The sequence below is a fragment of the Rhinolophus ferrumequinum genome, chromosome 21, assembly GCF_004115265.2.
Source record: "Rhinolophus ferrumequinum isolate MPI-CBG mRhiFer1 chromosome 21, mRhiFer1_v1.p, whole genome shotgun sequence".
NCBI classification, from domain to species: domain Eukaryota; kingdom Metazoa; phylum Chordata; class Mammalia; order Chiroptera; family Rhinolophidae; genus Rhinolophus; species Rhinolophus ferrumequinum.
The window spans coordinates 37,283,173-37,305,171 of NC_046304.1; the positions used below are offsets into that span (position 1 = coordinate 37,283,173).

General features: G+C 42.5%; 5 protein-coding genes across 7 annotated transcripts; all 5 read right to left on the minus strand.

Annotated features, from left to right (window-relative positions):
- Window positions 1–676: 676 nt before the first annotated feature.
- Window positions 677–1,069, minus strand: LOC117013893 (keratin-associated protein 2-3-like). Its single transcript, XM_033091450.1, has one exon. The coding sequence runs from the start codon at window positions 1,067–1,069 to the stop codon at window positions 677–679; it is 393 nt and encodes a 130-aa protein (XP_032947341.1).
- Window positions 1,070–4,639: 3,570 nt separating this feature from the next.
- On the minus strand, window positions 4,640–5,125 carry LOC117013827 (keratin-associated protein 2-3). The gene is made up of 2 exons (XM_033091319.1): window positions 4,906–5,125; window positions 4,640–4,812 (listed from the first exon to the last, which is right to left on the minus strand). The coding sequence occupies exons 1-2, from the start codon at window positions 5,123–5,125 to the stop codon at window positions 4,640–4,642; spliced, it is 393 nt and encodes a 130-aa protein (XP_032947210.1).
- A 3,788-nt stretch (window positions 5,126–8,913) lies between these two features.
- Window positions 8,914–9,321, minus strand: LOC117013429 (keratin-associated protein 2-3-like). The gene has a single exon (XM_033090581.1). The coding sequence runs from the start codon at window positions 9,319–9,321 to the stop codon at window positions 8,914–8,916; it is 408 nt and encodes a 135-aa protein (XP_032946472.1).
- Window positions 9,322–14,388: 5,067 nt separating this feature from the next.
- On the minus strand, window positions 14,389–15,018 carry LOC117013422 (keratin-associated protein 4-8-like). 2 transcript variants are annotated; one of them, XM_033090571.1, is made up of 2 exons: window positions 14,771–15,018; window positions 14,389–14,605 (listed from the first exon to the last, which is right to left on the minus strand). In XM_033090571.1, the coding sequence occupies exons 1-2, from the start codon at window positions 15,016–15,018 to the stop codon at window positions 14,389–14,391; spliced, it is 465 nt and encodes a 154-aa protein (XP_032946462.1). The 2 variants fall into 2 exon arrangements, with proteins under 2 accessions (XP_032946462.1, XP_032946461.1); XM_033090570.1 differs by having other exon boundaries at window positions 14,389–15,018.
- Window positions 15,019–18,903: 3,885 nt separating this feature from the next.
- Window positions 18,904–19,413, minus strand: LOC117013428 (keratin-associated protein 4-11-like). 2 transcript variants are annotated; one of them, XM_033090579.1, is made up of 2 exons: window positions 19,322–19,413; window positions 18,904–19,276 (listed from the first exon to the last, which is right to left on the minus strand). In XM_033090579.1, the coding sequence occupies exons 1-2, from the start codon at window positions 19,411–19,413 to the stop codon at window positions 18,904–18,906; spliced, it is 465 nt and encodes a 154-aa protein (XP_032946470.1). The 2 variants fall into 2 exon arrangements, with proteins under 2 accessions (XP_032946470.1, XP_032946469.1); XM_033090578.1 differs by having other exon boundaries at window positions 18,904–19,413.
- Between the last annotated feature and the right edge of the window lie 2,586 nt (window positions 19,414–21,999).

The following is a 21,999-nucleotide window of genomic DNA, read 5'->3' on the forward strand; positions in this document are numbered from 1 at the left end:
CTTCAAATTCAGGTGATTGGCAAGATGTTGCCTAAGGTTCCTTCCACTTGCGATATGCTGGGTTTTCTGTGCTGGGCTCACAGGTGTCAGGGCAGTGAAAGAACCCTTTGACTGGGAATGAGCATGTCAGCCCAGGTGCAGCCTCCTTACTGGTCACTGTGGAAGGACATTTCTCGGGTGTTTGGCGTGCCTGGAGTGATGACCACAAGTGACTGTGTTATGTGATCAGGATATAGCCATGGCCATCTTCCTCACTCGGCTACTGTGCCCTATAAATGCCATTTCCAAGGATAATAAGGAGATAATCAGACTTAGGTTATTGCAGAAAAACAATTTAAGAGGATTATTCGGCATCTTGTTTTGAAAATCTTTGACAAAACAGAGAGACAGAATCTACTGAAAGGAACTATCACAAAGACCATGATTTCTATGCGGAGAGTACAAAGTTTATTAGAAAATAGACAACATGATATAGGAGTTAGACTGGGGTCTTGAGAAGATGGTATCCTTCATCAGTAGTTAGTCTGAAAAGGCGTCTTCAGTGCCTACTCTGAGCTAGATTAAAGAGCCTAGAAATGGGCTTCTCAAGAAAAGGCACGTTGTTCTACAGTGACACTAAGGGACAGCAGAATTGACCCTGCCGTCTACTGGGGGACCCTTAGCGATGATGCACGGCTCAGCAGCAGCAGGAAGGGTAGGTCCTGCAGGTGCTGCGGCAGGGGGCCGGCTGGCAGCAGGGGGGCCGGCAGCAGGGGGCCTGCACACAGATGGGCTGGCAGCAGGTGGAGGCCCAGCAGCAGGGGCGGCAGACCACGGCCGTGCAGGACGTGGGGCAGCAGGCGATGGGGCGGCAGCAGCCCTCCTGCAGGCCGCACGGGTCACAGCAGATGGGCCTGCGGCAGGGCTCGCAGATGGGGCGCGTGCAGCGGGTCACGCAGGTCACGGGACGGCACACGGTGGTCTGGCAGGTGCAGGGGCGGCAGCAGCAGGGGTCGCGGCAGCAGCAGGGCTGGCAGCAGCCTCCCCCACAGCCTGAGGAGCAGGTAGAGCCGCAGCAGGAGCCGGTCATGGTGGTGTCTGGAGCTGGGTTGGGTTGGGCTGGTGAGAGGAGATGGGTGTTCTCAGGTGTGACTGTCTCCCTCCCTTCCGGCCCTTATATACCCTGGACTGGTGCTGATGACCCCCCGGGACACATGGTCACTTGCTTGTTTTTGTTTATTCTTTTTGAAATGGCACTGACAGGTTGGTAAGTTCTGTAGACATATTTTGTAGGTGCTCAGGTAGTCATAAAAGACTATTTGTTTACCTTACTTAATGGGGACGCATTCTATTTTTCTATTTATAGCTCAAATATGAACTTAATGACCCTGACTTCAAAGTCTCTAATTATCTGTAATTTACTGATGCGTTTGCCAGTTGGTATTTTGATAGCACAAACTAGCTGTCATGCTCTTAGGGTTACTTACTAATAGTGGAAGTGAATTCCCCAAATTGTGAGGTCCTATTCCACAGCTAAGCCTCCTGGGCAAAGCAAGTTCAGGAAAATACTACAGCAACATTTTAAAAGTCATGGTTTGCCAGTTCACTACAGGAATGCATCTTAGTAGGCCTGTATCATCAGTGGTTTCTTTTTTTCGCAATTTTTTTTTTTTAACAAAATACACATGGCATAAAATTTAGTATCTTAACCATTTTTGTATATACAATTCAGTGGTTTAAATACATTCATATTATTGTGCAATCATAAGCACCATCCATCTCCAAAACTCTTTCATCTTGCAAAAGTAAAACTCTATATCCATTAAACAATAACTCTCCACGAACTCCTCTCTCTAAGTCTCTGGCAACCACAATTGTACTTTCTTTTTTAAAAAATTATCTCCTTTTTACCACCATACCCAGTCTATGGTAACTGCCATTCAGGATTTTTTGTTGTTTGTTTGTTTGTTTTTAGTCTTAAGTATGTGTTCATTGATTTCTGTTGTTGTATCTTTCCAAACCAAGGTGAATTTCATTTTTTTATAATCTTCATGATAGCCAGTATCATTGGGTTCTAACTCTGTTCAAAGCATTATGCAAAAGAAATAAATGTAGTACTTTATTCTTTCTAACAGTATTACTACGAGGTAGTTATTAAGATAGTCCTCATTTTACACATGAGGAACCAGATACATGACTTGCCTAAGGTTGTACACTTTGTAGTGTTGGAGCCAATACTTATTTCAAAAACATCTGTGGGAACATTATTGGTAAGCTCGGGAAGCTGAAGAAAGGAATTGTGGGTATCACATTCCTAGTCATTAAGCAATACCTGTTTTATTTAGGAATTTTAACAACAAATTTATTTTTAAAATAGTTGTTATTTGGGAAATGGCTAATTTTTAGAGTCACCCAAAAGGACTCTTCATCTTACCAATATGCTCAGGAATTGGAAGAATTGTCTACCACACAGCCTTCTCAGAATTCCATAACATACCATAAGGAGATAGTCACCAAGCTGGATATCACTGAGTGGTCATACGGCACTGTGGACCAAGCTACGATCTAGATGCAGATTGCAGCCTGGCAGCATGCGACACCCCCAGGGAGTGATGCCAGCCAGAGGGGGTCTTCAGGTCTGCCTAGTCCATGCCCCAGTGCCTCCTGCTCCACTGTCTCCCCCTGTACTATGCTTGACTGTATTCCTGCCAGGAGAACTACCTGTGATACTCAGTTGTTTCACACTGTCAGGGCCGGTAGGAAAATCCTGTCACTGAGCCATTTTGTAGCTTCTGCCTCTGGATCTGCTTGGTTCGACCTTTTGCTTTACAAAGAAGTCTGTTCTAGGTCTGTGGTTGAAGGTTCCAGGTTAAGCCTTCTTGATCATTCTGCTTGCACAGTCCCTTGCCGCTTTCCCAGACCTGCACTAGCCACTGTGGCCAACCAAGACGTGGAGTTACTGTGGAAGCAAACACGATCCAATAATAGTGATGAGCTTGGGAGAAAGCAAAAAATTCTACATCTGACAAAATATTGCAAGGTGAGGAAGTATCTAGAAAGCTAACAAGGAAAATTCCGGGATTAAGGAAAACATGTAGTTAGAGAATGGAAAAAATGGTGGTCAAGAATAGGTAGAAAGAAAATGGACTTGTGACCCTATCCACTGGTAAACTATTAAACCCTCAATAAAGAGAAAACTCCACTGTGCACACACTGTGACAAAGTTTTTAATATAATGGGATACTTATTCAGAAACTTTTCCATATTTCCAGAAAAATGCTTTTTGTCATGAGGCAGCTTATTGTTTTATTGTAAGAATGCAGATGTACAGCATGAGGAGAGAGCTGGAGTGGGATGAAGTCTCTCTCTTCCAATCACTGGGAACTTATTCAACGATTCAACAAATAATGTCTGATTACATGCTGTGTGCCAAATACTGTGCAGGGCGGTGGGAATCCAGTAGTGAGCAAAGTTCGTTAAGATCCAGACTTTCACAAAGTGTATCTTGCCTGACTCCTCTCACTGGACAGGTAGATATGCCCAAGCGTACAAGTAGCACATTCCAAAACACATTTTTAGATCAGATGTTGGGAACTTGATAAATATTTCTCAGGAAAACAATAGTGGCTAGTTTCCTGACCAGCCTAAAAGTGTTTAACAACAACAAAAACAAAGCCAGTGTGGATTAATGTTATCACTATTTCAATTGCATTTGCATTGTTTTAATGGAAAAATTATTTGGAGTTCTAAATTAGAATGGATCCAAGCAAGTGACATTTCTTTCTCTCTGCTCAGGAGCGGTGACTCCACTGAAATTCAAATCGGCATTAGTGGTTGCTGGAGGGAGCAATGGAAAAAGCATAGGCATCTTGGAGCATAGGCATTCAGTGGTTAGGGCTTCGCAGGTTCTGACTGACAGTAGTCACTGCAAAGTTTCTAAATCAGGGAACAAATGGGGTTTTGATAGAGGCTTCCTCCCCCTTATCATGTGTATAGATGATACTTGCTGTCAAGTTCATGATCAGAAAAACCTGATGGAGTCTCCATTTCCTTAGTATCACCACAAAAATCTGTGGCTTGAAATATGAAGGTCCTTAATATAAGACGTTCTGACTTATTTGTATCACCATTAAAATTACAGACCTTGCACTGGGATTGTTCCTAAAGCTAAAATACGGCTCATGGAAAATCCTTCTTCTTTTGGTTCTTCTGATTCTGCATGCCATAACTTAAGCTAAAAACGAGTTTTTGAAGATTAATAAACAATAAAGAGAAACACATTTGCTTTGCCAAAATGAAATTTTATTATTTTACCACACAAAAACCCAGCACAAATGTAATCTTATCCTGGAAAAACACCCCCTCTTGAAATAGTGAAGGAGTGATGATGAGACAATGGGATAGAATTCCATTCAAGAGGAACTTTGATCTTTGTTTATTCATTTTTTCAGGCCAGGAACTCAAATGGTGAAAGTTGGAATTTTTCCAAAGATTGTCAAAAAGGCCAGAATGAGCTGTATAATTATGCCGGAAAATGATTAGACAGTTACTGTTAAGTTAGTTGTTGTAAATTGCAAAGGTGGTATCTCTCATCTCATTCATCAGGAATGGGAAGAGTTTGCACACGTTTGTGAACACCTGGGAATGTTTCCTGCTGGGCTCAGCAGCAGCAGGAAGGGTAGGTCCTGCAGGTGCTGCGGCAGGGGGCCGGCTGGCAGCAGGGGGGCCGGCAGCAGGGGGCCTGCACAGAGATGGGCTGGCAGCAGGTGGAGGCCCAGCAGCAGGGGCGGCAGACCACGGCGGTGCAGGACGTGGGGCAGCAGGTGATGGGGCAGCAGCAGCCCTCCTGCAGGCCGCACGGTTCACAGCAAATACGGTGGCGGCAGAACACAGCCGTGCAGGACGTGGGGCAGCAGGCGATGGGGCGGCAGCAGCCCTCCTGCAGGCCGCACGGGTCACAGCAGATGGGCCTGCGGCAGGGCTCGCAGATGGGGCGCGTGCAGCGGGTCACGCAGGTCACGGGGCGGCACACGGTGGTCTGGCAGGTGCAGGGGCGGCAGCAGCAGGGGTCGCGGCAGCAGCAGGGCTGGCAGCAGCCTCCCCCACAGCCTGAGGAGCAGGTAGAGCCGCAGCAGGAGCCGGTCATGGTGGTGTCTGGAGCTGGGTTGGGTTGGGCTGGCGAGAGGAGATGGGTGTTCTCAGGTGTGACTGTTTTCCTCCCATTGGGTCCCTTTATATACTCTGGCCAGGAGGTGATAACCGTGCAGATACAAAGTCATTTCGTAGAGGTGTTGTTGCTCATTGAAATGAGAAGTCCAGATTGGTGGATTCGGTTGCTAAGGCAGCAATTCCAATGTCACTGAAGGATGTTTTCCTTTTTTCCTGCCTTTTCCCTTGAAATGAATACTTGATGGTTTATATCATCAGAAAAATTACTCATTGAATAGCCAAGCCTTCCAGACCATGTGACAAGTTGAAAGTTTGAAGAATCCAGTGTTGCCACCATTATACTTTCCTCGTGTTCATCATCCATGACTAAGCGTGAGACTATAATCTGCACAAGCCTGGTTTGTGATTGACATTGTGATGAAGCAAGAATTCCTAAAAAATCTAAAATGACTCATAAAAGGAGATGTGTACTGATTCTGCTATGGAAAGAAGGGTGCAGTGCTCCTGAAAAACAACATATTGCTTCACCTTCTTTATATGGAAATAATCACCCAAACCACTAGAGCGATATTGTTACAGGCCGTTAGAGTTGGCCTATGACTCAGTGACTTATGAGACACTTACTATGGAAACAGTGTTATAGTATTTAGGGGTGGAGAGGGAAAGGAAAAAAAACTAAGTTCTGCATTCTTTCTGATCACACAGTAATTACAAATTTTAGAAAGTCAAGACAAAGGTAGATAAAACAATCAAAGGAGAAGAACTTTTCATGGGACAATAAGGTCAAACTAAATGAGGATTTTATTGATATTGTGCCTCTTTGAATGTCCTTCTCAGAGTATAGTCTTAGAAATAAAATTGAAATTGGGATATTTCTTGCTTTCTAGATGTGACATAAGCACTTGAATCCAGTTCTTCAAAATATATTGAAAATACTGATAAAAGAATTGATTATATTTCTGTAGTAGATGCTTTGGTTTGCTGGCTGAGGGTTTTCATTGTTTATGAAGTTGGGCCTCTGAAAAAGACAAGGGGAATTAAGTGACCTGATGACTGATAAAATAGCTTTGTCTTTTTTAGGCATAGCTAAGAAAAATAGGAGTATAGAAAATAAGCAATTGGACGGTAGGTTAAAGATAACATTGTCCAAAGGTTGCTAATGGCTGTCAGACCAAGTTTGTCTCCAAAGTTTGTTTTGCTTGGTGTGGTCATTTTTTATACACTCTTTGATTTACCATAGCCCTGGTTCTTGAGGGTCTTTGACTTTGTGACCCATCGTAGTCCAGAACAGCTTTGGAAAGGCCAGGTTTGTGACATGATTTCTCAGAGTCATACAGATGAAAGAGTGGCACAGCCTTAACCATACCACAGGTCTTCTGTTGAGTATAAACCCTGATGATTGACTCCTAGTCTTTCTCCAACTCTGAATTACTTTGAAGTAGTGAACATGTAGTTATCAAAACTTCTATCCCATCTAGTGAAATAAAATAAGAACTTGCTTGATTAATGGTCTAGCATATTGTTATTTGGCTTAGAGTGTATACAGAGAGCCCAATATTAGGACTAGGAATATGTCTGTAAATTTACTGCTTTTGTTAACTAACAAAAGGACAAGGTACTAAGAAACCTCGTGTTTTAAATTTGCAGACTGTCAGAAACTGCTGTCTGAAGTCATGTCAGTAAGAAAGGAACATCCCACCCTTGCCTGGCCAGGATCTTAGTCACCTTAACACAGGGAAGCAGCCTCGATATCCAACCGAGATGCAGGGTTTCAGGTAAGAGATTGTCACATGACTTTCCCCATTTATCTTAACTGTGTAGTTTCCAAAGAAAGAGGAACGTTAAGTTTTACAGGCCAGTCCTGATATTAATTTCTTTGCACAAAGTCCTGTTTTGCTTTGAGCCTATCAAAACATCATTTCATGTCATTTTACCTAAGTCCACTATTCCTCAAAACCCTATAGAAACCTTTTCTCTTCCTTCGTTTGGCGGGATGCCTGTGGTCCTATGTGGGATGTGTGGGCTCCCTTGCAGCTATAGCACATGAACAGACCTAAGCTTGTGGGACAAGACATGTATCCCTCGGCTTCATCGCAGGGGCTTTTTTTGTCGTATCGTTCAAATCCCAAACGTTTTACAGGAGCATGATTATCAGAGTGGGAGCGAGTCAATGTTTACCACGGTGGTGACAAATTGTGGGGTTTTTGTGGTTGAATTGAAAAAGAGTATAATGTTTATGAATTTTTTTGTGATGGTGAACCATGCCCTCATCTTAATAGTTTCATGAGTTGTGTTTTGTTAGGAACTAGTTTGGGAGCCACGGGATGTTAGGAAATTCTTAAAATCCTGCAAACAGAATATGCATTCCCTGTTCTCCAAAATGATCTTTAAAATATCCTCCAATCATAAGAGTCAGAGTTGGGGATGGGGACAGAGAAGGGGCAGGAGGAGGATGGGGAAGACAAAGAAGGATTCAAATCCTTCCTCCACCACCTAGCAACTGCATGACTCAGAGCAAATACCTATACCCTGCCAGCCCCAGTTTCCTCATCTGTTAAATGGGAAGAGTCTTCTGTCTCTGGCATTCTTCATAGGACATGTTTATCATAAAATCTACACACATGTGAAAGGCAGAAGAGATGGATATCGTTAATTGCAAAGAGGGAAAAACAGAAAACTCTCGATGATCGGGGAACTTTGAGTTGTTTACAGCTTTGAGTTGTTTAATTCCTTTGGATGGTTCAGGGTGAAAGGAAAAGTCTATCAGATGCACGTATTCTCCTCAGCTCCCTTAGTCTCCTGATGCTAAACCCTATGTATGAATCCTGTAATCCAGGACTCTTTCCTGTAGGTTTGTATATCAACTTTTAAAGAGCCCTTTCATTCTAAGACAGCCTCGATCTGGTGATGATTTTTTTGGCCTTCTTTATGATATTTATCAGGAATTTGTTTCTGCCAGTGGATGTGAACTGTCCCAGGAAAAAAAAAAAAAAAAGCCTTCCCTGAATCCTTTCCCACTCTCAGTGACATGATATGTAATAAATAGCACATCTTTTGAGCCTGTTTGACAGATACAGTGCTGCACAAACGTCCACAAGGAATGTGAATGAGTAATACTGAGTGCTTACTGTGTGCCAGGCACGTTACATACATCACATCATTTATCTTCACCAGCAATCTGCATGGATGAGTATTACTGGTGTGCATGGATTTCTACCCGTGTGAGCAGCCCCAGGCCTGGCCCGGCCATCCTGTACTACATTCCATATTCACCAGAACTCCTTGTACTTCTTTCCCTCTCCTGTCTTCCAAATCCTCTCCATCTCTTTTTCCTTCTCCCTTTTCACTCTCCTTCCTATTCATCATCTGCTCATCTGTGCACACTAATATACATGCACAAAAAGCAATGAATCAGGTAGCAGGGAGGTTTACCAGAAAATTCATTTATTGAACACAAGCGAGCAGCACATTACAAATGACGAGGAAGAAGGTTTGAGCAGCCTCCGGCGTTCAGGATGGGTTTGCCAAGTTCACTCCAGGGACTTGGAAACGTGGGCTTCCTATCCATGGTGACTCTACTGATGGAGACACCTGGGAATTTGGCTGAGGATGGTGATGGACATCTGCTTGTGTACCCAGATGGGAAGCATATAAAAATGACTATTGTCACCTTCTGGAAAAAAATCTTATTTTTCTTTCAACTTGATTAAAATGCAGAATAGGTGCTATGGCACCAGCATGTTGCTCTGTGAGGACAGTGGGGTTTCAGCAGCAGCAGGAAGGGTAGGTCCTGCAGGTGCTGCGGCAGGGGGCCGGCTGGCAGCAGGGGGGCCGGCAGCAGGGGGCCTGCACACAGATGGGCTGGCAGCAGGTGGAGGCCCAGCAGCAGGGGCGGCAGACCACGGCCGTGCAGGACGTGGGGCAGCAGGCGATGGGGCGGCAGCAGCCCTGCTGCAGGCCGCAGGGGTCACAGCAGATGGGCCTGCGGCAGGGCTCGCAGATGGGGCGCGTGCAGCGGGTCACGCAGGTCACGGGGCGGCACACGGTGGTCTGGCAGGTGCAGGGGCGGCAGCAGCAGGGGTCGCGGCAGCAGCAGGGCTGGCAGCAGCAGGGCTGGCAGCAGCCTCCCCCACAGCCTGAGGAGCAGGTAGAGCCGCAGCAGGAGCCGGACATGGTGGTGTCTGGAGCTGGGTTGGGTTGGGCTGGCGAGAGGAGATGGGTGTTCTCAGGTGTGGACTGTCCTCCCTCCCTTCCGGCCCTTATATACCCTGGCCTGGTGCTGATGACCCCCCGGGACACATGGTCACTTCCCTGTTTATTTCCTGGCCAATTAAGTGAGGATTTAGCATTGACTAATGGGGGATTTTGTAACCCTTCACCTCATACATATCCATGCACACACATACACCAAAAATGTTTTTCCTTTTCTTGTACTGTTTATTCTCACCAAATCTAGACAGTGAATTAGATTCTGATGATGTCCCTTGAAAAATATTCCTAACTCAGAAAAGTGAAAAGAATGTGTTTTCTAAACTAGAATAGTCTCTAGTCACTCTTTGCACATTTGGCCCTGAAGTTAGCATTTTATCCCTGGACTTCAAAGACTCCATAATTACTACCCAAACAGTGACTTGCCTTTTTACACCCGTGCACATGACAGGAGCAGGTTAATAGCAGCCTGGAGGGCAGACCAACAGTCATCTGCTCCCGGAAGTCTGCTTTCACGACCTATTGAGAGGCGCCCTGGATCCCTGGCACCCTGCGGTTAGTCACCTCCCCCCCCCCTAAGGCGTGGCTGTCCTGGTGGGTAATGTCTCCCCATTCACCTGGAATGCCTTCTTCATCCTTCCAAGCCAAACTCAACTTCTAGCTTGATTGTAAAACCCTCACTGATCTGGTGCAGTTTTTAGCTTTGTAATTCATTTGGGGTTAGTCATTGCATGTGTGGCACCCAGGAAGGGACGGTAGAAGGTATGTAGGCCTATGCCCTCATTTTACGGGCAGGGTCATGTGTGTTCACCACGGTCACTCAGTACGGTCACACAATGAGACCTGGGGTCCAGATCTCCTCATTCTTCAGCAAGCAGCTTCTATGAGTTTTATGTTTATCAGGCTCAGAAGACCAGAGTCTTCAGACAGGAGAGAGAACATCTCAAGCCTTGAAGTAAGTAGTATCATGAAAAGTGATAAAGGAAGAGAATTAAGGAAATGTTTTACCCCATGACGGATAATCTGAAAAGGCCTCAGGACTTCTGTGCTGGGTCATTGTCCCCGAGCCAGAGGTTTCTCTCTGAGGATCAACAGAGGTAGAATAATTGATAAGGTGGGGCTACTTATTTCCTGGGTGTCGGTCTCTAAGTGTAGTAATTCATCAGGCACTGTGAGCTATGCATGTGCTTGTCTAGTTCTTTTTATCGTTATGTATTTGTACCTTCACTATATACCTTACCTGTACGGTAAATTCCATAGATTTACTTCTTACTAGTGAATTAGATTGACACTTTTCTTTGGACTTGAAAAAAAAAAGAAACCTGTCCAGTCGATCCCACTTACTTTCTTTGAGCACTAAATGAAAAAAGAAGGGCCAAGAGCTTGCAAACCACCAATCAAATGCTTTTTAATAGTTTCTTGACCTAAAATTGCCTCCTCAGCTTCAAGGGGGAGGCTTTTTGTTGTTATCATGGGGGAATTAGTTCTATTTTTGCTTTGATGATACCATGGAAGAGATCACAGATGTGAATTATACCAAATTCATTCTCTGTATTCCTCATGCTAAGATTCCCTCTTGGCCTCTTTGGTATTATTAGTTGATTTTTACTGTACAGACTAAATAATTCTCTGAGATGGTGTGGCTAGAATTGCATGCAATATTCTAGGCAAAGTCATATTATAATTTGAGATAAAGATAATATTTTCTAATTTGTTTACAAATAACCTTTTTATCTATGACCAACATTCTGTGGACATTTTTGGCCACACAGTCCTTTGAACTAATATATCATGGTTTTACAAGAAATCTTATTTTCTTTTCTAATGAGGCTCTTACTGGAAGCTTATACTCAATTTTAGACTTCTCTGTGGTGTGGGAATCCCAAGCTAAGGAATCATTTGTTTCAGGCCAAAGAAATCCCTGGGACTCCCAGCAGTAGCAAACTCAAAACCATCACAAAGAGGGTACCAGTTATCATGAGTTAATATTCCTCAGGAATTTTTTTTACTGTATGACTTTCATTTTCCTTGGATGTGGATGTATCCTTATGATTTTATTCCTTACTAACCAACTAATTATTGGTCTCAGTTATGTCTTGTTAGTATGTTTGGTGTTATGGTGACAAATGACTTTCCTCCATTTCTTCATCCATGTGATTACCTACCACCAGAAACCCCATGGTTCATCTGGATGACAGTGAAAATGGTGGCTGCTAAAGCCTTTGCATGGACATTACTTAGTATAATCACATTTTTTGACTGGGGGAGAGGGTAGAGGGCACTGGATAGTAATTATTGCATTTAATTCATAATAAAAGGTCATCTTTGGAGGAGATGAATGGAGAATTTGTCCAACAGCAGTACTTCCTCCTAAATTAAAGAGATGTTCTAGACTCTGTCTTTTGAGACCAAGTCAGTCACCCTCAAATTTTTAGCTTCTGAGTCTCTTTTAGTTTCACCTGCAAAGTTTCAATAGTTTTAGTTTGTTGATAAAAAAAGAAACAAGAAAGATGGCACAACCTGCCTTTTGACATTTTTACTTTTATTTTTAAATAAAAGAATCCTTTTTGCTTTTTGCACTTTATCAAATCTCAGGTGTAGGGGTTATACCATCTCTTTTGTTATGAGCTGGTAAGAAATTCTCACAACCCATGTGCAACTGATGCCAGGTGCTCACCTGGGGCCATTTTGGAATCTGGTAGTTCTCATTTTCCCTATTTCCTTTGTCTTAAATATAATACAAAGATCTGTCATTACCTGCAGTCCCACCTCTGCCAATAATTGTAGCCAAAATTTGCTGATCATAATTCATAGAACTGAGGTCCAACTCAGCTGCATGAATAAATGCTTTTGCTTAGTATTCAGAGAAGTGCAAGGCAGGAAGGAAGGTAACCTCAGGACTGGCATGGCTTACCAGAGTTCCCCATTCTGCCTTAGCCCCACACTGGCCAGCAGTAACTTGTAGCTCGTCCCATCAAGAGGTAGATTTTATTTCTATACGCTTTGTGTCTGGTTTGGTCTTATGACATATTTTGACCCGTAGAACATGGTGGATGAGTTGCTGTATGAGTTCTGGACTCTAAGCTTCAAGGAGACTCAAAGCTTCACCTTTGCCCTGTTGGAACAATATTACTATCATACAAAAAAGCCCAGTAGAACCTACCAGAGAATGAGAGGCCATGCAGAAAAGAACTAAGGCCCTCCAGGTGACAAGCAGTGCCAACTACCAGACATGTAAATGAGGCCGTCTTGGACCTTTCAGCCCCAGTTGAAGTTTGAGATGAATGCAGTAGCATCAACGAGACCACACAAGATCAGCAGGAAGATGTCCAGTCAATGCACAGAATTGTGAGAAATAACAAATCGTTATTGTTTGAAGCTATGAAGTTGTGACGTAGTTATTATGCAGCAATAGAGAACTGAGACAAACTTTATATATTCAATTTATTTATACATGTGAGCAGTGGCCCTTGTGGCCCTCGCGATCTGGGTGTCCCCTTCACGGGAACTCCCACTAGTTAAGCTCCCCATCGTGGAAGTAGCCACAACAGAAAGTATTTAAATGGGTGATGCTGTGATATTGCTTTCACTTTTAAATCTTTTGTTTGAATATTTTTATAGACAGTGGCAGAACATTACTTTGGAAAATCGTTTCTGATACTATCTAAAGCTGTTGGAATGTCAAATTCCAAGTGAGGGGTTAGGAACTCTTGACATTGCTTGTTCACTGTGTAGCTTTCAGTCTCCAGTGTAGAATTCTCACTTCAATATTAACGTGCTCACAGAGTCAGCGCGAACCCCAGCTGAGAACTACTCAAAATTACAAGTTAATTCCCATTGTTTAAAAAAATCCTTAAAAAGAGCACGAGTTCTGAAATTCTAGCCTCCCAGGGTCGATATACATGTGTTAGACATGTGTTAGAATGTCAAGTGAGGAGATGTTTGAATTATGAGGAAAACACTGAGAGATCACACTCAGAAACATACGCATATACCACACATTCCAGATGAGACTTGTTTCCTTAAAAATACAATGAAATATAAGTCATCCAGTTGTATTCTTTAAATATGTATAGCTTTTACATGTCAATCATACCTCAATAAACTGATTTTTTAAAAAAAATACAATGAAATAGGCACTTCTAGTCAGCAGAACTCAATGGCAAATATAACCCACTTTATGATTATAAATTCTGAAATGTTTATTTAATGAAAGGAATTGAGTACATTTAAATTCTTTACAGATTTTTCTTCTTTCATTGGCCTGCACTCAGAAATTTGGTTTTACCCTTTTGTACAAAATAAGGCCAATGGTATTAAGGGGTGTAAAGTGTTTTAATTAAGAGCTAAAGACATGAATCAAATCTGTCCTAATTTAAGATATTAAGTCATATGCATGTCACGTAAACATGCACATACTTGCCACTTTTGATCTAATATCTTAAATTATCTATACATATTTGATATAGCACTTATTTTCAAAGTGATTTCAGCATGGGTTGTTCTTCCCATATCTTCATGTAAAATACAGTTGCCTGGTTACTGAGTAAAATGATCATAAAAACAATAGGGAATGATGTCCATGAATTTTTGTGTGCAGAAAAGTTTATTAGAAAGCAGAGAAGCAACAAAACATAAGAAATTCTCTCTAGGAGAAAACACAGGGTATAATTGGACCCGCAGGTCTCAGAGAGTCATATCCTTTCACCTTGTTGAAAGGATAATCTAGAACTCCAAAGTGATAAGAAGAATGAGAAATTTAGAGCATTGGGATACTTCCTTAGCTGGTGGATTGCAAATGTATGCATATTTGGTCACTACTGACAGGAAAATATGTCAAGGGAGAGAGTTTAAAATGAACTAGATTATGTTCACACAGTCAGTGGGACAGTGGTGGGCTCATTGCAATCATGGGGCCCAACCTACTGAATGATGTTAGTCATACTCCATGTGTCCTAAGGGTCAGCACAAGCAGTGTTTACTCCTGTGAGGACAGGCATAAACGGAGAGGATGGACACGGGGCCAGGGGCTCAGCAGCCAGAGGAGGCGCAGCACATGGGGCGGGGGCAGGTGGCAATGACACAGGTGGGGCGATAGCAGTTGGTGTGACAGGAGACCTGGCCACAGACGGGGCGGAGGCAGCAGCAGGGGCAGCAGCTGGGGCGACAGCAGCTGGAGCCACAGCAGCTGGAACCACAGCAGGAGGGGCGGCAGCAGCTGGAGATGCAGCAGCTGGGGCGGCAGCAGTTGGAGCCACAGCAGCTGGAACCACAGGAGGAGGGGCGGCAGCAGCTGGAGATGCAGCAGCTGGGGCGGCAGCAGCTGCTACCACAGCAGCTGGAACCACAGCAGCTGGGGCGGCAGCAGCTGGAGATGCAGCAGCTGGGGCGGCAGCAGCTGCTACCACAGCAGCTGGAACCACAGCAGCTGGGGCGGCAGCAGCTGGAGATGCAGCAGCTGGGGCGGCAGCAGCTGCTACCACAGCAGCTGGAACCACAGCAGCTGGGGCGGCAGCAGCTGGACACACAGCAGCTGGGGCGGCAGCAAGTGGTCCTGCAGCAGGTGGTCTGACAGCAGGTGGGACGGCAGCAGGTCTCCTGGCAGCAGCCTTGGCCACAGCCCTGGTCAGAGCAGACGGAGCCACAACGGGAGTTGACCATGGTGTCAGAGGGTGGAGGGTCTGGGTGGGTTTCCAGGAGAGTGAGGTTCTTGAGTTTGGGAGTCTCCTCGGTCCATACCCCCCTTTATACTCTGCAGAAGGTTATCACTATGTCATTATTTCCTTGTTAGTATTTACCCTACAAGGAAACTTAATCATTTAATTACATAATGGTGTGTTTCTAGTTAAGTACTCCAAAATGGAGAAAATAACACGTTTCCTTTTCCTGGTGAACTCCTGTGGTTCCAATTGAAAGACTTGTCACATTTCTTCCTTAGTAGGTGTCACCTTTTTTCCTGGCAGATGCAGTGTCTTTTTCATAGCAGTGGTCACTTGACTCTGACAGTTTGTTTGGGAATGTGACATCCCCTCCTATCTGTACACTGCTCCATGCAAATCATGAGGAATGGTTCACAATGCTAATGTACCTTTTGTTGTCAAAGATAAAGGGCACATGAGCTGGTCAGGTGAAATGCTGGAAAGAAATAAGAGTGACCTATTGGGGAGGAGGGTGTCCCATCTATACTGGGGATGACTGATGCTGTGTGGACATCCTGAGTGGTCAGGGAGACAGGTGGACCCCAAGAAAGTTTCAGACTCTGTCACATCTTATTTCACTGTCTCAAGCTGAGGTACTTAGCAATGGCTCACTGCTTTTAAATAGCAAAAATACATTTTTGCTGTGTGTCTTCCAGGATAGGCATTAAGAGTGGGAAATTTTGATTTATCTTTTGATTGTTAAACTCACAAAATGGATATTTCATTACGGAAGCATTTGTTATATATAAACAATATTTAAAATTATTAGGCCTTCAATACCACGTATCCATGACAAAAACTGAAGCTGTATACTTCAGGCACATCATGAGAAGGCAGGGTTCTCTGGAAAAGACAATAATGCTGGGAAAACTAGAAGGCACCAACAAAAGAGGAAGACCAAATAGGAGATGGATTGAGTCCATAAAGGAAGCCATAGTCATGAGACTATGGGAGCTAAGCAAAGGTGCTGAGGATGGGACATGGCGAACATTACTCACTTATAGGGTCTCCAGGAGTCAGAGCCAACTCAACAGCATATAACACACACAATATGTACCTAAGACATTCTGGATACTATGGGGGCATAACGGATAACCCCTTATCTCTTTCCTGTAGGTAGTTGAATAAGACATCAATAGGAAACAGAGTTTGGCAGCAATTAAAAGAATGACAAAATTTTTAAAATTTTTTTAATTTTTCGATTACAATTAACATAATATCTTAGTTTCAGGTGTACAACATAGTGATTAGACGTTTCTATAACTTACAAAGTGATCCCCCTGGTAAGTCTAGTCCCCTCTGACACCATACATAATTACTATAATATTATTGACTATATTCCCTGTGCTGTACTTTACATCCCTGTGACTGTTGTGCATCTTAATCTGTTCCCCTTTTTCACTCATCCCCCCACCACCGCTCCCATCCATTTGTTTCTGTATCTATGAATTGTTTCTGTTTTGTTTGTTCATTTATTTTGTTTTTCAGATTCCACATGTAAGTTAAATCATATGGAATTTGTCTTTCTCTGTCTGACTTATTTCACTTAGTAAAATACTGTCTAGATCCATCCATGTTGTCACAGATGTCAAGATTTCATTCTTTTTATGGCTGAGTAATATTCCATTGTGTACAGTATGTATCACGTCTTCTTTATCCATTCATCTATCAACGGACACCTAAGTTGCTTCGTATCTTGGCTATTGTAAATAATGTTTGCAATGAACAAAGGGGTGCGTATGTCTTTTGAATTACTGTTTTGGATTTCTTTGGATAAATACCCAGAAGTGGAATTGCTGGGTCATGTGATAGTTTGCTTTTAATTTTTTGAGGAGCCTCCATACTGTTTCCATAGTGGCTGCTCCAATTTACAATCCCACCAAGAGTACATGAGGGTTCCCTTTTCTCCACATCCTCACCAACAATTTTTGTTTGTTTGATTTCAAATTATTTTAATTAAGTCGAATTATAATAAAAATAACAGTATGTGGCTAAGTTCTATGTACCCTCCATGAAAGGTGAGGAAATACACCTAACATATGTGAAGTACTCACTATGTCCCAGGCATTATGCTGAATATCTTATATTTGTTTTTAATCTTTAACGCAACCCTGTAAAGTACTGTGTATTCTTGTTACTCTTTTAGTGGAATAGACAAAATAAGCATTGAGAAGTTAAGAGGGGAAAAAAAACCTGTGCAAGATTAAGCAAGAAGTAATCTTGTCTTATCTTAGAGCAGCTGAGGAAGGTGGTGGAGAATAAAACTTGAAGACTTTGCTGAAGCTATTCCGTCTTCCCAGAATGTTTCTTCTTTCTCGTCAGCTCTGCAAAACTCCTATTCACTGGTCAAAAGCCCAGCTGAAATGCTTCTTCCTTAGTGATTGTGTTTCTGAGAAACCACCACATTCACACATAATTCTTCCCTTGCATTGTGCTCCTAATTTAACACACTTCTAGGTATTTATTCTGTCATCCCCCAATGCAGACGCCCTGCAGGAATGACGTTTATTTTGTTACTGTGGTCCTCAGCACAGGGCTGGGACAGAGGACACTAGTGATAAATGTTGTTGAGTGAATGAAGGCTTTTTTGATGACATAGGGACATATAATGGTCCTTTAAAAGATACCTTTCCACTATCTCTCTGACATCACACCGAGCCATCCCATTTCCACTGTCTCCACTTCCAATGCTGTACTCTGCCTCTTGTAAATGTATATGATGGGGGGTGGGGGGTCCACAGTGTGAGGGATATAAATGATATAAACGTCTCGAGTAAAAAAAAAAAAAAAAAAAAAAAACCCTCATAGATACAGACAATAGTTTAGTGGTTACCAGAGGGTAAGGCGGGTGGGGGGTGGGAGATGAGGTAAGGGGATCAAATATATGGTGATGGAAGGAGAACTGACTCTGGGTAGTGAAACACACAATGTAATTATAGATGATGTGATACAGAATTGTACACCTGAAATCTATGTAATTTTACTAACAATTGTCACCCAATAAATTAAAAAAAAAATAGATACCTTTGACTGATGGAGTCAAAAGAAGAAATATTCCAAAGGGACCATAGTTACACTTGCGGAAATCTCTATCTATTATGCATTTTGGTGGGAAAAAAATGAAAGATAGTGTTTTAAAAGATAATGAATTATGTTCAGTCTTTATAAAACTTTCCCCGTTATCATATTCTTGGATGCATCGTGACTCCAGTTTCACTCTTTTTTTTCTAAAGACTAGAAAATGATTAGTTGAGTTGGTAATGACTAAAAATACTTTATAGAGAATCCTACTGACCAGTGTCATTTGACCTCTGTTGGAGATTGACTATCCATGCTGTCTGTCCAACAAATGTAGGCAAAAATACAATTACCCAGGACCCACATATAAAACCTTTAGAAAAAAGAGAGTAACAATCCACATTCGATTTTCAGTGCCAGTAGAAGAGGTTTATTTTGGTACATGGAAATAACAAGGTATAAGAAATCTTTGCAAAGGAGTACAAGAGAAAGATTTTATTGGACTTTGATGTCTTGAGAGGTTAACATCTGTGGCCCCACAAGTGATGGAGACAATCTCAGGTTTCTAAGCATGAAGAATGGGTTGTCCTGAAGACAAAGCGAGGATGGTGGGGGAATGTATTTATTAGGAGATTCTAAATGAACTCATTTGAAGGAAGGGAGTTTAATTGGGCCAGAAGTTAGAATGTGGACCCATGATTTGTGGAACTAGGGTTTGCTTGTGGGATCCAAGAAATCAATTCTCTTGAGCTCTCCACATTTTTGAAAAGGTGGGTCTGCATCTATGGAGAGGGAGGAGAAGAGAAGGTGGTGAGTTCAAAGCACAGATTTAGCAGCAAGAGGAGGCGCAGCACATGGGGCGGGGGCAGGTGGCGATGACACAGGTGGGGCGATAGCAGTTGGTGTGACAGGAGACCTGGCCACAGACGGGGCGGAGGCAGCAGCAGGGGCAGCAGCTGGGGCGACAGCAGCTGGAGCCACAGCCGCTGGAACCACAGCAGGAGGGGCGACAGCAGCTAGAAATGCAACAGGATGGGCGGCAGCAGCTGCTACCACAGCAGCTGGAACCACAGCAGGAGGGGCGGCAGCAGCTGGAGATGCAGCAGGTGGGCCTGCAGCAGCTGGAACCACAGCAGGAGGGGCGGCAGCAGCTGGAACCACAGCAGCTGGGGCGGCAGCAGCTGGAGATGCAGCAGGTGGGCCTGCAGCAGCTGGACCCGCAGCAGCTGGGGCGGCAGCAGCTGGACACACAGCAGCTGGGGCGGCAGCAGGTCTCCTGGCAGCAGCCTTGGCCACAGCCCTGGTCAGAGCAGACGGAGCCACAACAGGAGTTGACCATAGTGTCAGAGGGTGGAGGGTCTGGGTGGGTTTCCAGGAGAGTGAGGTTCTTGAGTGTGATCTCTCCTTGCCCCCTGTTGCTTTTATACCCTGCTCAGGACTACTATGACCATGTGCAGTACTCTTTTTGTTGTTGTTTATCCTAATTGAAAATCAGTTCATTTTAGTAAATTAGATAATTGTGTTTTTCTGGTAAATGTTCCTATTTATAGGAAAGGTACCATTTCCTTTTCCTGGTGTATTATGAGCTATCCAATTTCATTAAAACCAAGTGAATCAGCTCCCATAATGTTTTCCTTTGTCTGATATGTCTTCTCAAGTAGACCCATTACTTGGCACTGTTTCATTGGATTTCACAAGTGTTAATTTTTCATTTATGTATTTGACTCCAGGATAATTATGTTGGGAATGGATTTTTATGATAACTAAATCTAGTAAAATAGGATGAAATACCTATCTCGGAAGTGGGGGGAGTCACTTGTGTGCAGTAAGAATACTGTGATTCCTTTGGATTTCCTGGATTGTCAGTGAGGTGTAAAGGATCCTAACAAAGTTCCTGTCTGTTTTTTCTTGTGGAATCTATCCAACTTGAAACAGTTATAATGTAATGATTCACAGCTCTTAAATAGCAAAAACACATTGGCGTGATGGGTCCCCTTTTAAAATTATTATTGACATGGTCTTCAAGATAGGATATCATAAGGGAGTATTTTTTTTAATCTTATTTTGGTCAACATAACCAATGGAATATGTATAATGGAAGTGTTATTGAAATATATTTTCTTATATTCTGAGCTATTATCTCTCAGCAAGTTAAGTTTGAGATATAAAGGTTAAGCTTTAATCTCTGTCCCATAGGCCCTTAAATAAGACAAACAAGACCCATACATCAGTAACTATTTAGAGCATTGTGTGATTAGTAAGCAAAATAACTATGTATTTAAATCCATAAACTTCTGATGAAATATGAGATAATACTAATAGTTACTATTTTTAAGTGCCTCCTGGATGTCAGGAATCTTTTGAGTCTTCTATAATTGTTATCTTGTTTACACTTCACCAGAACTCTATGAGGTAGAAACAATTTTCTTAATTTCTTAGACATGAGGTAATTGAAGTTCAGATAGACTGAAGTCACAGTCAGTAGGGAAGGTGGTTCTCTCCTTCTCTTCCAGACAGGATGAATAATAATAATCCCATGTCAGTTCTCATGCTGTTTCGTTTGTGTAAATATGCTTTCTCCCTTGTCAACTCGGCCAACTCTTGCTCATACGTAAATGCCCAGTCCAGATACCAATTCATCTCTAATATCTGCCTTGATATCTATCACATTCAAAACGAATTCTTCCCTCCTTTTTGCTCCAAGATATGCCTGTGATCTAGGATATTATACTTTATCATAATTGGTTTATGTCTTTTTCCAGTCCTTCTATATACCCCCATGTGGTTAGAGACTGTCTTATTCATATTTATAAACATGGTGCTTAGCAATTGCCCTAAATGAATGTTAGTTGAGTGAAGGTGGGATTCATTGAAAACACGGGGCATTTACTCACTCTTTAACATACTATAGGTTAAGCTAGATGGATGGAGAAGAGAAAGCAATAGCACTCAGCAATGGAGGCATGATTGAATAGGGGTATATTTTGGCTTTTGATGGAATAAATGACTCATCTGAGCGGTATGTATAGGAGAGTAGAGAAAAATAACACTTCACTGATATTGAATGAGGACAATTTAAGGATATTTTTGAATTTATACAAAGAGTGGGTATCATATCATCACAAAGTTGAGACAAAGGTGTGAACAAATATCTAGTTTTTTTAAATATTATTTGGCTGGGGGTGGATGGTGTGATAGGAAGAGAAAGAAAAATGTAGGTGGGGTTAAAGTCTAGGGTGAGAGATGATGCCTGTCTAGTTTGTGTGACAACACGTGTGGTAACCAAGATATTGATGCAACAGACATTTCAAAAAGTCAGCCAGGACCACTTACAAAATGTGGCAGTAGAGGTATAAGAGACCTCATCATTAAAGAGGACTCATAACTTAATATTTTTTCAATTCAATTTTTCAGTTGCAACATAGACACTTTTCAATTAGATTCTAAAAGTGAAAAGATAATCATTTAAATTTATAATTTAAAAATATATAGTGAAAAAAACCCCACCATAAACAAAGTAAAAAGGCAAATGGCTAGATGAAAAAAAGACTTGAAATTTATACCAAAGACAAAGGGTTCATGGCCTTAATATATGAAGCACTTTGAAAGTTAGATTAGAGTAAAGGCCAAAGCTCTGTCGGAAAAATAATGCAAATCTTTCTTCACCATATAAAGATACCCAATCTCATTCATAAGAGTAGAAATGAACTAATTTGGGATACCACTTCTCACCTGTAAAATTGTAAAAAATTCACAATTTGACAACATTCCCTGATAGTGAGACTATGTAGGAACAGGCCTGCTCACACATTTTGCTGTGAAGATATGACAATAACTAGCAGCATAATTCTTGGCTCAACTATCCCAATTCTATAAATTATCCAAAAGCTACTCAGGCAAAAAAATACGAAAAAACGTTGCACAA